Here is a 20648-nt window from a genome sequence, read left to right as displayed (position 1 = left end):
CTCCTGAATTTCAGAGACAGAAACCTCCTCTCCTTGAGCACCTTCAGTGAGGTGGTGTGGACATATTCTCAGCTCTGAGTTGCCAGGCTTGGGACATTTGCATTGTGGCGTCTTATCCTTGGTCAGGATATTAGACCCTTTGCCATATTCTTTTTAAAAAATATATATTTTATTGATTATGCTATTACAGTTGTCCCATTTCCCCCCTTTATTCCCCTCCACCCTGCACACCCTCTCCCATCCACATCCCCTCACTTTAGTTCATGTCCATGTGTCATACATATAAGTTCTTGGCTTCCACATTTCCTACATTGTTCTTACCCTCCCCCTGTCTATTTTCTACCTACCGCCTATGCTACTTATTATCTGTACCTTTTGCCCCTCTCTCCCCCTCTAAATCCCCTGTTGATAACCCTCCTTGTGATCTCCATTTCTGTGTTTCTCTTCCTATTCTAGTTGTTTATTTAGTTTGCTTTTGTTTTTGGTGTGGTTGTTAATAATTGTGAGTTTGCTGTCATTTTACTTTACATGTTTTTTTTTATCTTCTTTTTCCTAGATAAGTCCCTTTAACATTTCATATAATAAGGGCTTGGTGATGATGAACTCCTTTAACTTCAACTTATCTGAGAAGTGCTTTATCTGCCCTTCCATTCTAAATGAAAGCTTTGCTGGCTAGAGCAATCTTGGATGTAGGTCCTTGCCTTTCATGATTTGGAATACTTCTTTCCAGCCCCTTCTTGCCTGTAAGGTCTCTTTTGAGAAATCAGCTGACAGTCTGGTGGGAACTGCTTTATAGGTAGGTAACTGTCTCCTTTTCTCTTGCTGCTTTTAAGATTCTCTCCTTATCTTTAATCTTGGGTAATATAATTATGATGTGCCTTGGTGTGTTCCTTCTTGGGTCCAACTTCTTTGGAACTTTCTGAGCTTCCTGGACTTCCTGGAAGTCTATTTCCTTTGCCAGACTGAGGAAGTTCTCCTTTATTATTTGTTCAAATAACTTTTCCACTTGTTGCTCTCCCTCTTCTCCTTCTGGTACCCCTATAATTTGGATGTTGGAACGTTTAAAGATGTCCTGGAGGTTCCTAAGCCACTCCTCATTTTTCTGAATTCTTGTTTCTTCATTCTTTTCTGATTGGATGTTTCTTCCTTCTACTCTATTGAGGAGTAGACCTTCTACTCTATTCAGGTCTACTCCATTGATTTGAGTCCCAGTTTCCTTTCCATCACTATTGGTTCCCTGCACATTTTTCTTTATTTCACTTAGCATAGCCTTCATTTTTTCATCTAATTTCCTACCAAATTCAACCAATTCTGTGAGCATCCTGATTACCAGTGTTTTGAACTGTGCATCTGATAGGTTGGCTATCTCTTCGTAGCTTAGTTGTATTTTTCCTGGAGCTTTGATCTGTTCTTTCCTTTGGGCCATTTTTTTTTTTTGCCTTCAAAAGTAGTGAGGGTTGGAGCCTTAGGTGTTCACCAGGGTGGGGCAACCCAGTTGCTGGGTTGTGACGCTGTATGTGGGGTCAGGGTCTGAGAGGGAACAATGGCGCTTGCTCCGCTCTCTGTTGGATTTCAGTCCCTTCCCCCACTTCCCACAAGCAAACTGGGCTCTTCTGGTGCTGGTTCCCAAGTGGGTGGCTTGTGTATGTTCTAGGACCCTGTGAGTCTCTCCAACAAACTCTCCTGTGAGGCTGGGAGTTTCTCCCGGCACCTCAACCCCCACAGGTGTTTTCAGTCGGTGTTTTGAGGCTTTATTTCCCGGTGCTGGAGCCCTGGGTTATGCAATCTGTCTCGCTCCCCAGTTTCACTGGGTTTATCTGTGCTTGAATGGGGTACTGCCTGGTCTGCCAGCCGCCTCGTGCACTGTGCCCCTCCACCATCCACTGCCTCACTGGGTCCGCCTGCTCCCACCTTGTGGGCCCAGGGTCAGCCAGCTGCTCTGCCACAAGCCCTCTTGGTCAGGCTCCCCGACTCCACCCCACCAGTAGGTCTGGATGAATGTGTCTACTTTAATTCCTTGGTTGTCGGACTTCCATACAGTTTAATTTTCTGTCAGTTCTGGGTTTTTTTTTTAATTGTCCTATTTTGGTTGTGTGAGGAGGCACAGTGTGACTACCTACGCCTCCGTCTTGGCCGGAAGTCCCTTTGCCATATTCTTGGAACTCTGTGGAGCCTGACAAAGGATCAAGATCCCAGTGCTATCCAGCAAATTCAGGTGCTTCTGGCCGCAGTTAATAGTTATTTGTTCACAGTGGATCAATTGCTTAAGACTGTGTCTCTCCCTGTTGTCTCTGGTCCAGAGGAAAAGCCACGTCACCCCACAGTTGGCTTTCTGGACCTACTGTCCAGTTGCCCTCCTGGGACTCACCTTGGAAACATGACGCCTGTACACAAAGGTTACATAGGAGCTCCCACACCACAGTGCACCCTGAAGTAAGGTTTTCAACCCAAGGATCTTGTTCTTCAGGCCAACAAGCAGGTGGGTTTCTCAGGGGCAGACAGCGTGGGTATTTGCCAGAATCAGGCTTGTTCAAGGGGTCTGTCTGGCTAAGGGTACAGAGTCCAACTCAGGCTGGCAAAGGGCCAGGACGATTGACACTGGTGATCCCAAAGGGCTGATTTCACTTTCTTACCATGTGTCTCTAACAGAGAAAACAGGTGTGGGGAAATTTTGTCTGGACTCAGGAAATTCATCAGCTTCTGGGCATCATAAGCTATTACACTTGAAGAGCACCCACAGCCTCAACACCAGCCTGCAATGGGATTTCTCTCTAAGCCTGACTTGTGTCTGAAATGTGACCCTGGCCCCCCTCCCCATGCTCTGTGACACTTGGCTGCAAGGTACATTGTGATCACTGTCTGAGAGCCTTCCCAAGTGACATGCTAATGGCCTCTGCCTGTCTAGGAAGGTCTAACATTTTGTTTAAGCAAAGACCAAAGGGGTAGCAAAGAGCAAAATTAAAAAGGCAGCTGTCAGTGTGGTGACAGGCAGGGAATGGGGCCCATGGAACCCCAAAAGTAGCCCATGGCCTCAGGGTCTTACATGGGGACCCCCCACAAAGGAAATGCAGGCCGGGCTCAGACTGCTGCCTGGAGGCCTCAGCAGTGAAGTTGACAACTCAGCTCCTGGAGCAGGTGGACCTACTGTAACCTCTTTCCTTGATCTGACTGCAAAGGCCCCATCGGGCCACTGGGGGGCGGAATTTCACGCTGCATCCCCAGCTGCTACTCACCCCAGTGTCACGCCCCACGGCTTCCTGGGAGGAGACCACTTAGAAAAGACCAGGTCAGATTTGACTTTAGAGGTTTGAAGACCCTCAATTTCCCTCCCTCTTGGGAGGTTTAATTAGAATAACCTACCCGCCCTTCTAGCTAACCTAATCTCAAAGCTGCAACTCTAAAGGTAACCCTTCAAATGCACTGCCTCAGAAACCTAAGAAGAGGCCAGTCACTCAACAAGTTGTTCAAGGAACCTGCTAAAAGTTTCCATGTCTTCTGTTTTGCCTGGAAAAAAGGGTAGGCTTAAATGCCAGTGACCATTCAGTGTGATCAGTGAGTCACATTTTTATTCACATTGCGAGGCCTCTCCCTGCGCCTGCACTCTGGTCTTTGGGCGGCTCACACTGAGCTGAGCACTGGCTCCGGGGGGAGGTGGGTACTGAAAATCCTCATCAGGTGGGAAAGCGGACCGCAGTCTCTGCAGGTCTGGCCCCTAAAAAGACAGCCACCTGTCCCAGGGTGTTCTATGTGCTGCTGCTGCCTGGTGAGGGGGGATGCCAGCACACAGAGGGACACTGTCCCAGTGACAGTGCTCCTGACTCCTGGGATGGGTGAAGACCTCCTGGGACAAGGTCTGAAGCAAACGGTGCTCGCTCTGCCTGGGGCACCCAGGCTGCAGTTGAGATCCAGAGGTGAGGGCAAGGCAGAGTCCTGGGTGGTGCCATGGCGAGGGGTGCCACTCAAGGATGAGCAGGGGAGGTCCATGGCACATTGTTGCCCCATGAGACCAGTGGTGAGTTGAGGTGCAAGGACTGATTCCAGTGTGGCCGGGAAGGCTGCAGATCACAACAGTGACTACTAAGTTGGCATCAAAGATCTGATGTTGTCAAAGCCACAACAGCGGAGAGTGGCCCCAACGGGCTGCGGCTGGAGAAAGTGTGGCCAGCGTTTGTGTAAGAGAGGGCGCTCTGGGAGTGGCTTGGCCAGGAGCTCAGTTTCGAGGAAGGGCCTCTTTGCTGTGAAACGTCCGAGGCCCTTACATGGCATATTTCTGTGTCCACTCTCTCGCTAGTCTGTTGTATCTGGAAGAAAAAAGCAGAGAGTGTGACACCCTCATTCAAAACGGTCACTTCCTTTGCACTCAGAGTAGAGAACAGAACTGACACAGGGGACTACTGCTGTCTCTTGGCAAACAGGAAGGACTAACGAGTGGGCAAAATTAAGGTACTGGTGGGAGGATGTGTCATTTGTGACCATGAACCCCTTACTTTCCGAGTCCTGATACTTCTCCATAACTGTCTGCTACAGAAGACTCAGTAATGTGCCTTCTCTTCCTCCCTCCTGTCCTGCAGCATGGATGAGGAGGGTCAGGAAAACATGCACGGTGGTCAGCCAGGAGCAGCCTTGGCTGCCCAACACACAGACGCCAGCACACAGGCTTTGGAGTTTCCCGCCCCAAGTAGACTTGGTGCCCACAGATGGCTATGGAAGTGTGCGTGTTTATTCCCAGTACTGAGTGAGGTCTGGAGCACTGAGGTTATAAGACAGATCTGCAGCCACAGAGGGCAATGAAGCAACCACTTCTGGTATGTCTAAAGTATCTCATAGTAAGTGGTAAAATAAATAAGTACAGTTTATAATCTAGTCAGTTAAAAATTATGCTGTCATTGTGGAAAACTCAATGAGGGAAATAGTGACATCTATCAAACTTTCAAGATTAATATAAGTTGAAAAGAACCACTTGCCGTTCTCTTCTTGAAATCTCTTCAGACAGAAGAGAATTCATAAATTAAGACTCACTGGAAATGTTCTTTGGAAGAACCAGCAACTACCACTCCCTGCCCCACCCTGCATCATCTACTGAGACCCAGCACTGCTCACAGGCGGCGGCTCTGATTCCAGGGCCAGGCTAGGCCCTTTCTCCCACACTGTCTGTGCTTCCCCCTCAAAGCCATCCATCCCCTTAGGCTCCAGTGTGTGTGACTGTGCCTGGCCTAATGGCTTGTACTCTTCTGGGTCTGGTCACTAGTTTGAACAGAGTTGAGGAGGCAAAGATAAACAGTGGGGTAAAGACAGTCTCTTCAATGAGTGGTGTTGGCAAAACTGGACAGATAACATGCAAAAAATGAATCTAGACCACTTTCTTACACCATACACAAAAATAAACTCAAAATAGATTAAAGACTTAAATATTAGACTTGAAACCATAAATTCATAGGAGAAAACATGCACAGTAAGCTCTTTGACATGCCTCTTAGTAATATATTTTTGGATATATCTCCTTGAGCAAGGGAAACAAAAGAAAAATGAACAAATGATATTACATCACACTAAAAAGTTTATGCGCGGTGAAGGAAACCATCAACAAAATGAAAAGACAACCTACTGAATGGGAGAAGACATTTGCCAATGCTACATTCAGTGAGAAACTCATACAACTTAACACCCAAGAAAAATCTGATTTAAAAATGGGCAGAGAACCTGAACAAACATTTTCTCCAAAGAGGACATACAGATGGCCAAGAGACCTATGAAAAAATGCTCAACATTACTAATCTCAGAGAAATGCAAATTAAAACCACAATGAAATGCTACCTCACACCTGCCAGAATGGCTGTCATCAGTAAATGAACCAAAAAAAGTGTTGATGAGGATGTGGAGAAAAGGGAACCCCGGCGCACTGTTGGTGGGAGTGCAGACTGGTGCAGCCACTGCGGCAAACAGTATGGAGGGTCCTCAAAAAATTAGAGCTGTCATACGATCCAGCAATTCCACTTCCGGGTATTTATCCAAATAAAACCACTAATTTGAAAAGATATACCTAAGCACCATGTCCACTGCAGCATTGTTTACAATAGCCAAGATACAGAAGCAGCGCAAGTGTCCACGGACAGATGAGTGGGTAAAGGAGGTGTAGTATATATACCATGGAACACTACTTGGCCATCCAAAATAGTGAAGTCTTGCCATTTGTGACAACATGGATGAACTGGAGGGTATTATGCTAAGTGATATGTAAGTCAGAGAAAGACAGATATTCTGTAACCTCACTTATATTCTGAATCTTAAGAAAACAAGTGAATCAACAAGAAAATAACCAGAGGGTCTGCCGGTGGAACCCTAATGCGCTGCTGACAGCTGAGCCTCATTTGGGAACCGACCCCGGCTGTGCTCCTGCCTTGACTGGCCTTGGCCTGACCCTGCGTCTCTAAGAAGATACTCTGGCTTACCCTGCAAACTTCAGAATTTAATCGAGAATTTTCTTGTTACATTCTTCTTAGTCCATTCTTGGCTGATCACTGGCTTTGCTGACCTCAAGGGCAGGCTTGGCAATAATACTTTAGGGTTTAGTACCAGCAGCTGATGAGCTGCCAAGGACGGTGAACAGGTTTTATCTCCTCTCTTCTCAGAACCAAAGGGCATATTCACCAGAGAGTGGGAATCTGAGCCCAGGGACACCCACCGCAAGGCCCAGGTTCGGGCAGGAAGAGGTCTGCCAGAACCTGGTCAGCCAAGAGGCACCAGCGCAAGGTGGGTACCCCCGAGGCTCAAAGGAGCCCAAGGAGGGTGCATACTTCTCTCTGTTGGCCTTGTAGGTGTGGGCGATCTCTGGCATCAGAGGGTCGTCAGGGTTGGGGTCGCTGAGCAGGGCGCAGATGGACAAGAGCACTGGGAAGAGAAGTAAAGCCCGATCAGCCATGAGACAGCCAGCCGCTCCGGGCCTGGAGAGCCCCCAGCTCAAGCTCTCTATGGACAGAGTGAGTATCTTCCCTTCAACATCCCGTCTGAATTATTCTGATTGACTCCCCAGTAGTCATGAAAGTATTCTCTTGGCTCATCTATGGGCTGAATGGCAGTTTTATGCCTTCTGCTCTAGGGAACCCACAGTGGCCACACACCTTTGGTGTTGGGTCTGGGGGGCCTGTTTGCTTATTGGGAAATGGGGACCCAGAACATTCAGGTATGTGGGGTGGGCAGCTCTCCCTCTGGACTCATCATGCAGTCTTCAAAGCCTATCCTTCCAGTGGCCTATCTTGCCCGTCCCCTTGCTGGCTGCTGGAAGCTCTGCTCTGCCTGCTTTGCTTTACACCCACCTCAGCTTGTGTCTTGGGCTGTGGGCCCCGTTTCTCTTGGGCAGATTTTTTCACCATCTCATCTACCCCACTGTCAGGAGATTGATGCTGTTTACACCCAGGTTTAGCCCTTTCATTCAGAAGGAATATCTGTATTTCTGAAGTCCCGTTGAGACTGGTGTCTTTAATTGCAGGCAGAGATGCGTTCAGCACACTGCTTGGTGGTGGTGGTGGGGCGTAATTCTTCAAGTCTGTGAAGCCCTGGGGGGTGGGGGAGGGGCCTGTCTCTCCTTCCTTTTGAGGCCTAGGTCAGAATTTGTGATGGGTAGGTGAAGAAATGAGGGAACAGAGAAAGCAATGCAGTATTTTCCTTTCTTATTTCTAGAGAAACATGTTCATAAAACCAGTATTCTCTCCTTGCACTCAAGCAACAGTCTGGCCGGACCCCCACAGCAACCGGTCTGTGTGGACGCAATTGGGGTGGGAACAGGTCCCCCACGCCCTCTCCTAGGAGCTGTGGAAAGCCACCTGCTCTTTCTGAGCCTGTTTCCTCCAGGGACATGGGGCAGAAATGCTGCTGCAAGAGCTGCAGGCACTGGACTGGGCCTGTGAAGCACGTCAGAGCCTGGCGCACACAGCTACCTTTGGACACGGTCAGCGATGGAGACCACAGGGACTGCAGGACATCAAGGCAGATGTTGCCGTTGCTGCTGATGTTGGGGTGGTAAATTTTGGTGGTGAAAGCAACCTGCAGATTGAGAGACCTCAAGTCAGTCAGGCCACAGGGACATTTTAGACCTTAAATCTAGACAGTGTCTGGAAAAAGAACCAAGTGAGGCAGAAGTGGCTGCTGCTAGGCTTATATCTGGCTCTGCATAGTCCCGGGTGAGCAGGGCACCCCCCCCCCCGAAACCTAACAGGACAGAGGCGGGGGCAGCTCCACAACCTGTTCTCATCCCACACATGGCAGAGCTGTGGCTGGGGAGCCCGGAGGAGCTTCTTCACTCAGCTCAGACACAGGGCCCATGCAGGGCCAAGGGTATGACTCATACTCAGACATCAAGGCCCACTCTGGGCAGTAAGACCCAGCATGAGCCCTGAGCCATGGGGCCCTGACACAGGGCCCCACAGCTTGCCAAAGGGCATAACCTTTGTCCAATCCTGAGAAAACACTGCAGACCCAAAATGAAGGACATTTGGTAAGATAACGGATGAACACTCTTCACAAGCATCAAGGTCATGGGAGCCCAGGAGAAACTGAGGCAGACTGTGCCAGTGAAGGAACAAGATAAGGCAAGTGGGATGGACTTTAGTGCAAACAGGGAAAATATGACTAGTGTTGTCAGCCTGGTCCAGAGCTTTGAGGCCACGGCAGACTCCTGGGCCAGGCGATGGAGCTTTAGTCACGAAGAGACTGGTGTCAGGGAGAGCTGGGCAAGGGACTCTGCTATGTTTGTGATTTTCTCTAAGTCTAAAAATTTTTTAAAAGTCTTAAAAAAAGAAGCTGACACATCCCATGCTTCTTGGATTACTTGGTTTATGATAGCTATCAAAAATAGTTTCATGCTTATACCAAACAATTAAATCTGATCCTTAATATTTGATATTTTTCCAGTGTGTCTACTGATAAGGGATTATTGGGAGTCAGTCATGCAATTTGGAAACAAATGTCAGTCTCCGTTCTGCACTGGCCGTGGACTCACCGCAGAGCCTCTCGGTGGTGTGAAAGCTTAGATCTGGCACACGAGTGGCGCATTGAGTCTGGCTGAGAACTGCCGGCAATGCGCGCTCCAGCAGAGGAAACCACTGCATGCAAGTTTGCCGCCTGTGGGCCAGGGCATGAGAGTCTGGCACAGCGATGTTTTCATCTTCTCGTTGTTTTAGATATTGTACAGAACTGTTGCTAATGCATTTTTTGCAAAACCTGAAAAGTGCTCCAAATGTTGACAGTAAGTATATCAAGCAACACAGTGTCTTTGGTATATATTAGACTTTTGTTCTTCATGCATCTGTAATTTCATTTTCTTTTTAAATATAAACCTTTGCTTTTGTTACAACTAACTTAAAATTCTTCAGTACTAGCCTGGTGTACATAAACACAAGAACATGTGTTGTTGGAGGATAATGTCCTTTCTCAGATTGTGGTTGTAGTCATCCCTGTTCAGTTCTTAAAGTGTGTTTAAGATTTTATTTATTTACTTATTTATAGAATGAGGGAAAGGGAAGGAGAAAGAGAGGGAGAGAAACCTCGATGTGCGAGAGATTGGTTGCTTCCTGGGCAGTCCCAACTGGGGAGCTGGCCCGCAACCCAGGCATGTGGCCTGACCAGGAATCGAACGGGTGATCTTTCAGTTCGCAGGCCACCACTCAATCTGCTCAGCTACACCAGCCAGGACCAGTTCTTAAAGGTTTTTTTTTTATAAAACAGAATACAACTTTAAGTTTCCTTTGTGTTGAGGTGTATCCAAAACATTAATGTATCACAAAATGAAAGTTTGTATTTAATGAGGAGATGTTTTACCCTGTACTTTTTGGTGTTTTTTTTTAAAGTTACATTTAGATCTATTCTGAAGCAGTTCACTTTTAACAAATACAATGTTATAGGTTAAAAAAAAGACTGACTCAGAGAGGACTCCTGGAGAGAAGGTGGAGTGGGTAAATGCTGTACCCACCTCCTTCCATGACCACATCAAGATTGTAACTCAAGTATAGGACGACCACCCTTGAGAGCGACCTGAAGACTAGCTCAACAAAGCTCCCACAGCTAAGGCTATAAAGAACAAACTACAGAGATTGGTAGAAGGGGCACAGATGCAAAACACCCAACACCCATGTGTGGCAGATAAGAACTGGGGTCCCTCCTGAGGAGCAAGGGGTCCCAGCCTGGAGCACCTGTGCCAGGAAGAGAAGTCCACACAGCAGCTGACTGTCAAAATCCTTCCGAGTGAGACAGTGGGAGGGCTGCTGTGGACCCAGGAGTCTCCTCCAAGGGCCTTAGCACAGACCCACTCAGCCACAAACACTGGCTCTGAGTTCCAGAGAAGGGGCAGCAACTCTGGCTTCAGGGTGAGGGCCAGAGGGGCAGCCCTCTCTGGGACTGAAGTGCCAGCAGAAGCCATCGTTCCTTTATTCTGCACCCTCCCACAGCTGGCAGGTGCACCCCAGCACCAAACCTGAGTTTCCATTACGCTGGCTAACACTGCTCTCACCTGCCCTGTGAGTCCCCGAGACACCACTCCGACCAGTTCACATGCCCAGCCCAGACCTCCTTCAGAGGCTAACATGCAGGGCCAGCCTGGCCTGCACCACAGACTCACCTAAAATCTCTCAAAGATCCACGGACAAAGATCAGCTGTAAACATAGCTTAGTACATATGAAACACATGGAAAAAACCACAAGCTAAAAATAGACGAGATATACAAGAAATAAAGAAAAAGGAATCCAAACACAACACTACAGAAAGTCATCAACATACAAGAGAAGAGAGCAAGAGAATAAGAAAGGAACAGAAAAAAACTACACAGTCAGAAAACAGTAAAATCGCCAGAACTGTAGTCCCTGGTGGGGTCATTCAGTGGGTTGGAGCACTGTCCCAACATGCTACAGTGGCAGGTTCGATCCTCGTCAAGGCGCATATAACAATCAACAAATGAATGTGAAAATAAGTGGAGCAACAAATCAATGTTTCACTCTTCCTCTCTCTCTCAAACCAATAAATTAAGAAAAAATTTAAATGGCCATAACTCTATACCTATCAATAATTATTGTATCTTTGTGTAATATCGCTTCAGTGGTAAGTTTGATTGCTAAAGAGCTATTAAAATGACTGTTCCATGTGCAAAAAAATTAAATGTGAATGGATTAATGCTCAAATCAGAAAAATGGACATACAGTCATCCCTTGCTATATTGCAGTTCACTTATTGCAGCTTCAATGTATCATGGGTTTTTAAAAAATATATATCTAATTTTGTATCGGAGTTTTTGCTTTATCAGGGGATTTTGCGGTATATAGGTATTTATATAATATTTATATTTTTGCCTAAAAATTTTAAACAATATAAAATGTTAATTCAAACATATTAAAATATTAAATAGATATAAAATTCAGTATGTATTTCATCACCGGATGAATCCTGTACTGTACACAATGGAAATGCAGTACGCCACTACCGCTTGCACAAGTTTGCCAACTTGAGATTGTACATGGCATACTATTGGCTGATAGAATGGAAGGTGACCAACCATAGCGCTGTGTTCTGTATCCTGGGCGTTGATTGGCTTAGTGACTGTTTGCTCTCCCGCAGTGCCCGCATGTTCAGCGTCTCTCCTTGTTCACTTTACATGGACGTCTGATCACTGCATGTAGTGTTGCTCTGCAGTGTTGTGTTTTTGTGAAATTTTTGTACAAGTTTGAATTTATTTCAAGCCCTATGATGTCATGCAAACGTTGTGTGCCTTCTAAGGCAGTGAACCCAAGCTCCAGAGGAATATTCTTACCATCAAAGAAAAGGTGAAACTTTGTGACATGTTAAAGGAAGGCAAAAGCTGCGTGGCTGTAGGCCACCATTACGGGATCAATGCCTCTACTGTTCACTACATAAAGAAAGATGAGAAGAATATTAGGTCTATGGCAACAATGACTTTTAACAAGACTGCAAAGAGGGTGGTCACTTCCAGAAATAAGGCCACTGTGAGGATGGAGTCTGCATGGGCCCTGTGGATAAATGACTGCAGGAAGATCTCGCTGGATACCAGCACTATCTGGATGAAGGTCAAGAAACTTGATGATAGTTTTGCAGAAGGCACAGACATTCACAAAGGTGACAAGGATGAAGACGAAGACAACGACGCAGAAGCAGGACCGTTAAGTGCTTCTCCCACCAGACCAACCCCATTCAGTGCCAGCAAGGTCTGGTTTGACAAATTTCAGAGATGCTGTGGACTCGAGAGCATTTCTCTGCATGGAGAAGCTGCCTCTGCAGATAAAAAGCAGTGCCAGCAACTCCCCATAACTATGTTCATCACTCGGATGAAGAGATCAGTTACGCCTCCGCCTTTAGCGGAAATAGAAGTTACAGCCCAGGGCGAAGACACTGCACCACCTGATGAAGCTCCTGATGAAGTGGTGCCTTCAGAAGAGCTGTGATGCTCTTCTTGGCTGTGCAGTACATTCATCTCATCGTCATCACCTTCATCACCATCAGTACTGCACAGCTACATAATTCATGATCTTCATCATTCAAGTTGTATACTTCACTGGTGAGTATCCATATATAATTGTATATGTTGTTAAATTTACATAGGTTTAAGAGTGTAGAAAGTGTTCAAGAGCATGTGAAGTGTTTATAAGAATGTGGGAAAGGTTAATAAGAGAGTGGGAAAGGTTTATAGGAGTGTGGGAAGGGTTTATAAAGCCTTAAAATATATAAATAATAAAATAAATATAACACCACTACTTTTCGGTCTCTGGACCGTAACTCCTGTGATAGGTGAGGGATCACTGTATGTTACATAGAATATTATTCAGCCATAAAAAGAATGAAATCCATTTGTGAAAATGTGGATGGACCTAGGGGTTTTTTAAATATAATTCAAAATATTTATTTATTTATTTATTTATTTTTCAAGAGAGGAGAAGGGAGGGAAGGAGACAGAAATATCCATCAGTTGATTCTCACACATGATCCAACGGGGGACCTAACCCGCAACCCAGGCATGTGGCCTGACTGGGAATCGAACCTGCAACTTTTTGCTTTGCAGGATGATGCCCAACCCACTGAGCCACTCCAGTCAGGGCTCCCAGGGTTTTTTTTTTTTTTTTTTTGCTAAGAAATAAATCAGGCAAAGAAAGTCAGATACCAATGATTCCACTTATATGCGGAATCTAAGAAACAAAATAACCAACAAAACAAAAACAGGCTCATAAGACACAGAGATGACACTGCAGGTTGCCCGAGGGGCGGGTGTTGGGGGTGGGGTGAAGGAGGTGGAAGGACTGAGAAGCACAGACTGGTGGCTACGGAACAGCCACAGGCCACGGGGACCATGGTCACTGATACTGGAGTGACTAAGTATGGTGCCAGGCAGGTACTAGACATATCGGGGGGGAACACTTCGTAAGTAATGGAAACACTTTGTAAATTGTGTAAAAAGTCTCACCACTATGCTATACACATGAAATACAGTATTGAATGTTAACTCTAATTTTAAAAAAATTAAGAGAATTGGCTAATGCATCAATTTCCTCATTAATAGCCAGAATTGATATTTTTATTTTAAAATAATAAAGATATGTACATGGTGGGGCAAAAGTAGGCTTACAGTTGTGAGTATGCAAAACCCAGAGTTTATTCATGTATTATTAAGTATTGTGCTATTTTCCATACGAACAACTAAACCTACTTTTGCCCTGCCCTGTATTGGTGTCTGCAGAGAGAACCTGGAGGAATGTATACCAGGCAGTTAGCGGTGGTCTTCTCCATGGGTAGATTTATAGAAGACTAATGTCCATCTGCACACTAGGTCCCCAATGTCCTAATTTTAAAATAGTCAACTTACCAGTTTTGCAATCAGGCATATAAACAACTTAAAGTGATGTGAACCCCCACACACCACAGTGTCCACCTCTTACCTGCTGCCTGTTCTGTTGGCTCCATCGTGGAGCATCCAGAACCCACCTCTTCTCCTCAGCCCCATGCACCCACCAGCTGTCAGCCTCCACCTTAGAGCCTAACTCCTGGGGCCCCTCTGGCCTGCTCCCTGCTCTGTGATCCCTGACATGCTCAGGGTGACCCTCCACCCCTGCCATCCCCTGCCGCTCTGTGCTTCTCCAGAGCACCAGCCACACAGACAGGACTGCTCCCTTACTAGGTAGGGCCCCTCTGGGTCCAGCTCTGGCGAGTGGTGGGCAGTGATCCTACTGGGCCGGGACAGTGGAGAAGGTCCCTCCCTTCTCCCTCCTGTTGGTGGCACTGTCCTCTCTTGGAGACTCTGCTGCTGGGATGGGGTGTGTAGGAAGGGAGATGACTTGCCAGGGTCCTGCTGATGTTCAGGGGTCCTGTACACTGTAGGGCATGAGCATCCTTCCTGGGCTCCACCCTCTATAAACCAGCAGCAACTGCCCCCCCCATTTTTACACCCCACACATCTCAGGACATTGTCCAATGTCCCTGGGAAGGGGCTGAGAACCTCTGTCCTAGACTGATGGGGATGCAGAGAAAGGGACCAGACTCAGCCACAACCATGAAGAGCACTGTCCAGCCAGGGCTCCAGGGGAGGCCCCACCGCCAGGACTGCCTGGAGTCTAGGGCATAATGTCCTGGGGGCTGTGACCGTGCGAGTGGGTGAAGCCCTCAGAAGTCCACGTGCAGTTTTCTGCACTGGCGCCTTCGGATGCCCCGTGCTATACTCCGACCATACTCACCTTAGGGGGTTTGAATGGGTAATCTGTGGGAAAGTGGATGTTCAGGAAGAAAACACCTCCTTGGTAAGGACTGTCGTTCTGGAAGGATGAGACAGGAGGCAGATTAGCGAGCACAGAAGCGTCCAGGGAGGAAGTGGATGGGGTGGTGCTCAGCAGCTACTACGTACCGGGCCGGTGATGGTAGCCTGCCAGTAGAACCCTACAAGAAAAAGAGGGGTGGGTGTCAGAGACTCCCCACAAAGTATCCACCTCACCCCAGGAGCTGCTCCTGACACAAGTGTGGCTCAGGGGCCCCCAGAAGCGCCAAGACTCCCAGATGCTCCACAGATCTGTGTGCAGTCAATGGCTTATCAGTAGGAAGGCTGCAGAGGAGCATCGGCCGAGGGAGAAGCTCACAGACACACCCAGATGGAGCCCAAACTGATAAATGGAGCATGACTGATAAGTGGACCACCCATGAAGCTGATCTATATCTAGTCCCCCTGGGCATGACCTATAACCCCTGGCAGAAACCATGTGGCTGGTCTCCCTAAACCATGCTGCTGGTGTAGGTCAGAGCCCCTGGACAAACAGGCTGCCCTGTCAGGCAGAACATCTCAGAGATCCCCTCCCAGAGGCCAGGCTAAAAGCCAGACTTTTTTTTGACAGTAAATTCTTCACTACCAAAGTGCCAGTAACCTATAGTTCTCTCTTCTCTTTGCACAGAATTAAGCCTTGGGTTGGCTTCAGCCACTTTCCATGTTACTTTTCATGTATCTCCTTCCTTTTTCCCTGGGTTCGGTCTGAAGCCAAGGCTCTCCTTTCAGGTGCTAATGCCCATGGCCCTGGGGCCTTGACAGGCTACCCTCCATGCTGTCCTCTCTCACACCACCCCTGGCAGTGCCCAGGGTCTGGGGACTTGATGACAAGCCGATGATAAGCCTCTCTTGTTCTCCCTTCCCTCCTCTCTCTTTTTAAAAAATCCTCAGCCGAGGACATTTTTTCATTGATTTTAGAAAGACAGGAAGGGAAAGAAACATCAATGTGAGAGAGAGGCATCAACTGGTTGCCTGTGGTGCAGGCCTGGACTAGGGATCGAACCCACAACCCTTGGGCTGTGGGACTATGCTCCAACCCACAGACACACTGGTCAGGGCTTCCCTTCTCTTGCAGCACGTCAGGCCGCAGCTCTCTCTGGCATCTCAGGCTGCTTGTACTGCCCTACCCAGCCCTGGAGGAGGAGCTCTTGTGCATTCCTCAAAGCTGGCCTGGGGGGGACCAGTAACTTACTGCCAAACTCCCAGGACAATGGTCTTTGTGGCAAGTGCCTACTTGCCCCATGAGTGGGCTGCTGAGACCACCTGCAGGGTTTGTTACCCTCTAGGGAATTCTGTCTTATGGCTCTGTGATGGTGTGGAAGTTGCCCAAGGTTTCAGACCTGCCCTGGGATCCTGCCACCTGGCCAAATACCCGACAGACTGTCCCTCAACAGCAGGACAGGAAATCACCAAGGCGTAAGGATGGGCGAGAGCAAAGACTGAAGGGGAGGTTCCCCAGACTCCTAGAGGGGCTCAAAGACAGTCAGGGCAGCCCAGGACCTTCTCAGTCCTTCAAGAAAGTAGTATGAAAGAGCACACTTCTACCTGCAACAAGGCTGCATGAGCTGACCAAAGTGTCACTATTTTTGCTTTTGACTATTTTTTTTTGCCAACTCATGCTAATTATTAGCTGTGGTTGGCAGGTAGACATACCTTTCCCTAATAATACTACAGATTGAACCCTTTATTAAATGATTTTGATGACTAACATACCGGAGACTGGGAGCCCACATTAGAGATTTTTGGAGAGTAGGTAATACAGGTGGTTCCTTCTGGTGAACAGTTTGGGAGTCTCTGGTCCTGTCACTTGAACTCCTGAGGGTGTGGGGGGCTAAGCAGGATTTGGTAGTGTGGTCAGAAGAGAGGGCCCCAAAAGAGAGCAAGAGAGAGGAAACTGAGATGGCTCTTGGAAAGGGGCTGTTTGCCCACAGGGAGGCAGGAAATAGCCCCAAAGGTGAGCTATGTCAAAGACTGCACACAGCTCGTCCTTGGAGGTGCTGAGCAGGGAGGGGACCTGGGCACCCTCCAGGAATGCTGCTGCCACCTGCAGGAGCCACTGTGAATGGGAGAAAGCTCGGTGCAGGGCAGGCTGCTAGGAAGCTGGGCTGAGTCAGGACCAGCTCAGTCTTACCAGCCACCCTAGTTCGGCATTGTCATCACCAGTAATAGGGAGAAATATACTACAGAGATCTGAGGTACTTGGAAAGATACAATGGATCAGGTAACAAGCAGGACCAGGAAACAGAGGTGCCACAGCCATCTTGTTCATCAGACTGTCACACGTCTTCCCACCTCCCCTCTCAGTGCCCCTCCTACCCACCCCAGGGGCTCTGAGCCGCATACAGCCCACAGCACGTGCATGTGACACCACCCCCTTTCCTTCCAGCTTTGTGGGACTGCTCTCTCTCTACTGCAGTAACACAGGCGTCACAAAATGGGGGCAAGATAGAGCCACAGGGGCGGGCGGTGGTGGTGGCTGCACAGCAGCGTAAATGTTTTTGACAAGGCTGTGTATGAGAGGCTGGTTAAGATGGTAAACCCTGTAATGTGCATTTTAACACAATAGAAAAACCATTAAACATCATCTTGGCCAACTGAAGTGAATCAGTGCTGTCCAGCCACCACCACCACCCATTCTGAGAAGCCTTTCATGGCTCCAGGCAAAAATCCTATACCATTTCCACCCCTCAGCCCCATGGACCACAGTCCACCTCCTGTCTCCCTGCACTGGCCTAGTGTAGAGATGTCATAGGACTGGAACCACATGCTAATCCTTTTGTGTGTGACTTGTATGACAAGCATATTTTCAAGGCTCACCCTTGTTACAGCACACATCAGAACTTCTTTCCTTTCTATGGCTAAACTGCACGCTGTTGTATACCTATGCCGCATTTGTTCACTCGTTCATCTGAGGATGGGCACCTAGGCCTTTGGGTGACTGTGAGTGAGGGTGTGATGCATGTTGGCACACGACTTCTGTGTGAGTCCCTGTTTTCAGGTCTTGGGTGTCCATGGAGCATACCATCCCTCTTTGACACCAGCTCACAATTAAGACAAGGGAGTATAGAGGCGGGATACGAAGAGAGCAAACACTTGGAAAGCCCACGTGCCGTGCAGCATGGCCTTGACCGGTCAGCTGTAAAGGGGAGCAGGGGCCGGCTGGTGCTCCACTGGAAGGAGCAGAAGTGAGAGAAAAGCTCCGGTACTGCCCTCCCCTTGGCAGAGGCAAGGGTCATGCCTCATGCAGCAGCAGGTCCTCTACCACCAGCTTCATGACTGTTTTGACCATTCATGACCATTTCAAGACCACACGTTTTTGTTGGTCAGAGGCACTTTGCAAAAGCCAATGTGCTTCAGGTCAGGCTGGCTTTCTAGTGATCCAGTAGAGGGAGGTGGTGATTTCAGGCACCATCTTAATCAGCCAGACTGTGAACTCAACGCATCTAATGAAAAATCAGTTCACAAGCGAATGAGGGAAAGCAACAGGTTTTCTTTAAAAAGTGTTGGACTCATCAATTTGGGGGTCTTGACTGAAAGTTCCTGAGACCTGGAGCCTGAAAGATACTTACAATCATCTCCCACAGGTCCTGCGGAGCACTGGGCTGGAGGGTCCCTCTGCAGGTCTGTTAATTCCTGGAACATGAGAAGTGGGCCCAGAGTTGGTGTGTGCTGGGATGATGCTGTGCACCCCACACCTGTGGGACAGAAGTGCACTCTCCTGGTGGGAGGGGCTCCTAGGCCTCAGGAGCGGGCTGGCTTGGCTAATGAACATGACAGCCCTGAAGGTCTGCTCATGGCTGAGAAGACACCTGACAAGTATGTGTTATCATTTCTATTCCGTAAGTCAGGATATGTAATTGAAATGTAAAGAGATTAAGCTGCTAATGCAAGGTCACAAAGCTGAGAGGGCAAAGAGTCCTGTATGTATGCCTCCCCTCAATCTCCTTCCTTACCCACTCAGGTGGAGAAGGGCAGGGTTTTAGCTCTGAGCTCCCGAATTAGTGCGTGGAAGCACTGATCCCAGAGCAGGTGCTCAATTAAGGACAGAACTCCTGTGTTTCAATCTCCTTCTCCCTCCCATCCGAACCACCACTGGGTATGTGGCTGACCCAGGGCTCTGAGTAGGAGACTAAGGACATGATAGCCTTTGGAGTGGTAGCATAGCCACCCCATGTACCTGCATAAAAAAAGGGAATGACACTGTAGCTAGTTCCCTTTATGGGACACCAACTTCTGGCCTCAATGCCCAAGTTACCCTGGTCCAGCATGAGCCTCAAAGCCCAAGATTTTGGGCAGAAACTCTCAGATAAACTTCAGCTTGCATATATGAACATGTTTCCTAATATTCTCCATACTCCCAGGTTCCAGACAGATCTGGGTAAACTTTTGGGGATTTCCAGAGAGGTTCTAAAGCACAGGAAGGAGGCACCCACCACAGTCCATCAGGTGGCAGGGAGACTCTTCAGGGGATGAAAACTCCAGGGTCTGGAAAACATGCACACATTTCAAACCTGGTTGGGGACACTCCTACCTGAATGAGCCTAAAAATGAGCTCAGCCACAAAGAGCCTTCTGATCCCACCTGATGACTCGGGGCATGCTGACTATTCTAGTCGCCCCCCTACCCGCTCTCTGGCCACCTGAGCTTGCCCCAGTCCCCCTGAAATACTAGCCATGACGTAGTGTTTACACCACATTAGCCAGCAAGCAATACAAATCAGGGCTACATTTTATTGGGGGGTCGGTTTACAAACACCTACCACTTCTCACCATCTAATGTGTCCAAGTATGTTGCCCTTGGTAGGCAGGTACTAAGCAGCATTAGTAGTTGTCACAACAGAGATGAACTTGGGCAACAACTAAGGTCACATGAGGGGACCAGAGGACAGGATTATACAGGGTGGCTACAGACCTCAGCTCCCCACCACCACATGCAATGCTGAGAGAAAGGCTATCAGGGCAAGTCCTAGTTAGACTACTTGCAGAGGAAGAACCGACTCACCAGGTTCCCCCACGCCTCTGCGCGGGTGCACGGGCTGTCCCGTCTTTAGATCGCTCGTTCCTCTTTAGGGGTGTGGTGAGTAGTTACTAAGATGGGGCTTCCTGAAAGACTGTGAGTCTTGATAGACTCTAACCAGCACGGAGAAGTTTCAAATGCTAACTGGGATTTTTAGAAAGCACTCTGTGATTTGAAAAATACAGACCCAAACTTTACCGCGCTCGCCGTAAAAGGGACAGTCACCGGAACGCAGAAGAGCGCGGCGGCAGCCTGCTGGCCCCGCCCCACGTACGCAGGCACCACGTGACACAGGTCCCGCCCCCAGCATGACGTGAGCATCACGTCTGCTGGCCCCGGCCCCCACGCCGAACCGTTTTAAATTTACTTATTTATTTACTTATTTATGGAGAGAGAGGGAGCGAGAGAAGGGGGAGTACGAGACAGAAACATTGATTTGCAGTTCCTCTTATCTGCGTATTCACCGGCTGCTTTAGTTTGTGCCCTGCTTAGGGATGTACCCGCAACTTCGGGGTAAACAGACGGAGCTCCAACCCACGGATCCCCAGGCTAGGGCCCTAGCCCCGCCCCCTTAAGGCTGGGCCGGCGGCGGTTCCGCCTCCCTCACCACAGCCAACGGTCGCTGAGCGACGGTGACCAACGGCCCGCTAACGACGCTTCACATTCGCAAGGAGCTTGAGGACCGGAAGGCTCCTGACCTTCTGGATCCGCTTCAGCGCCATTCTTTCCCTGCTGCCGGGGACCGGGCAGCCGGCTCAGGGCTGCCAGAGGCTGCCCGTTGTCGCCTCCGCTGCCGCCGCCGCGCCGCGCTGCGCTGTCGGGGGAACGGCCGCCCGA

At 48.6% G+C, this 20648-nt stretch overlaps 1 protein-coding gene across 2 annotated transcripts; it reads right to left on the bottom strand.

The window, feature by feature from the left end:
* Positions 1-2093: 2093 nt before the first annotated feature.
* On the bottom strand, positions 2094-20629 carry UBE2D4 (ubiquitin conjugating enzyme E2 D4). 2 transcript variants are annotated; one of them, XM_037040981.1, is made up of 7 exons: positions 20510-20629; positions 18365-18428; positions 14886-14917; positions 14719-14796; positions 7935-8040; positions 6795-6888; positions 2094-4301 (listed from the first exon to the last, which is right to left on the bottom strand). In XM_037040981.1, exons 1-7 carry the CDS (start codon positions 20531-20533, stop codon positions 4256-4258), a joined length of 444 nt encoding a protein of 147 aa, XP_036896876.1. In that variant the 5' UTR covers positions 20534-20629; the 3' UTR covers positions 2094-4255. The 2 variants fall into 2 exon arrangements, with proteins under 2 accessions (XP_036896876.1, XP_036896877.1); XM_037040982.1 differs by lacking the exons at positions 14886-14917; positions 20510-20629 and having other exon boundaries at positions 18365-18415.
* Positions 20630-20648: the final 19 nt, after the last annotated feature.

This window comes from Sturnira hondurensis, unplaced genomic scaffold, assembly GCF_014824575.4.
Source record: "Sturnira hondurensis isolate 20B ecotype Veracruz unplaced genomic scaffold, ASM1482457v3 Scaffold0002840, whole genome shotgun sequence".
Taxonomy (NCBI): Eukaryota; Metazoa; Chordata; class Mammalia; order Chiroptera; family Phyllostomidae; genus Sturnira; species Sturnira hondurensis.
This window is presented reverse-complemented; position numbering and strand designations above follow the sequence as displayed.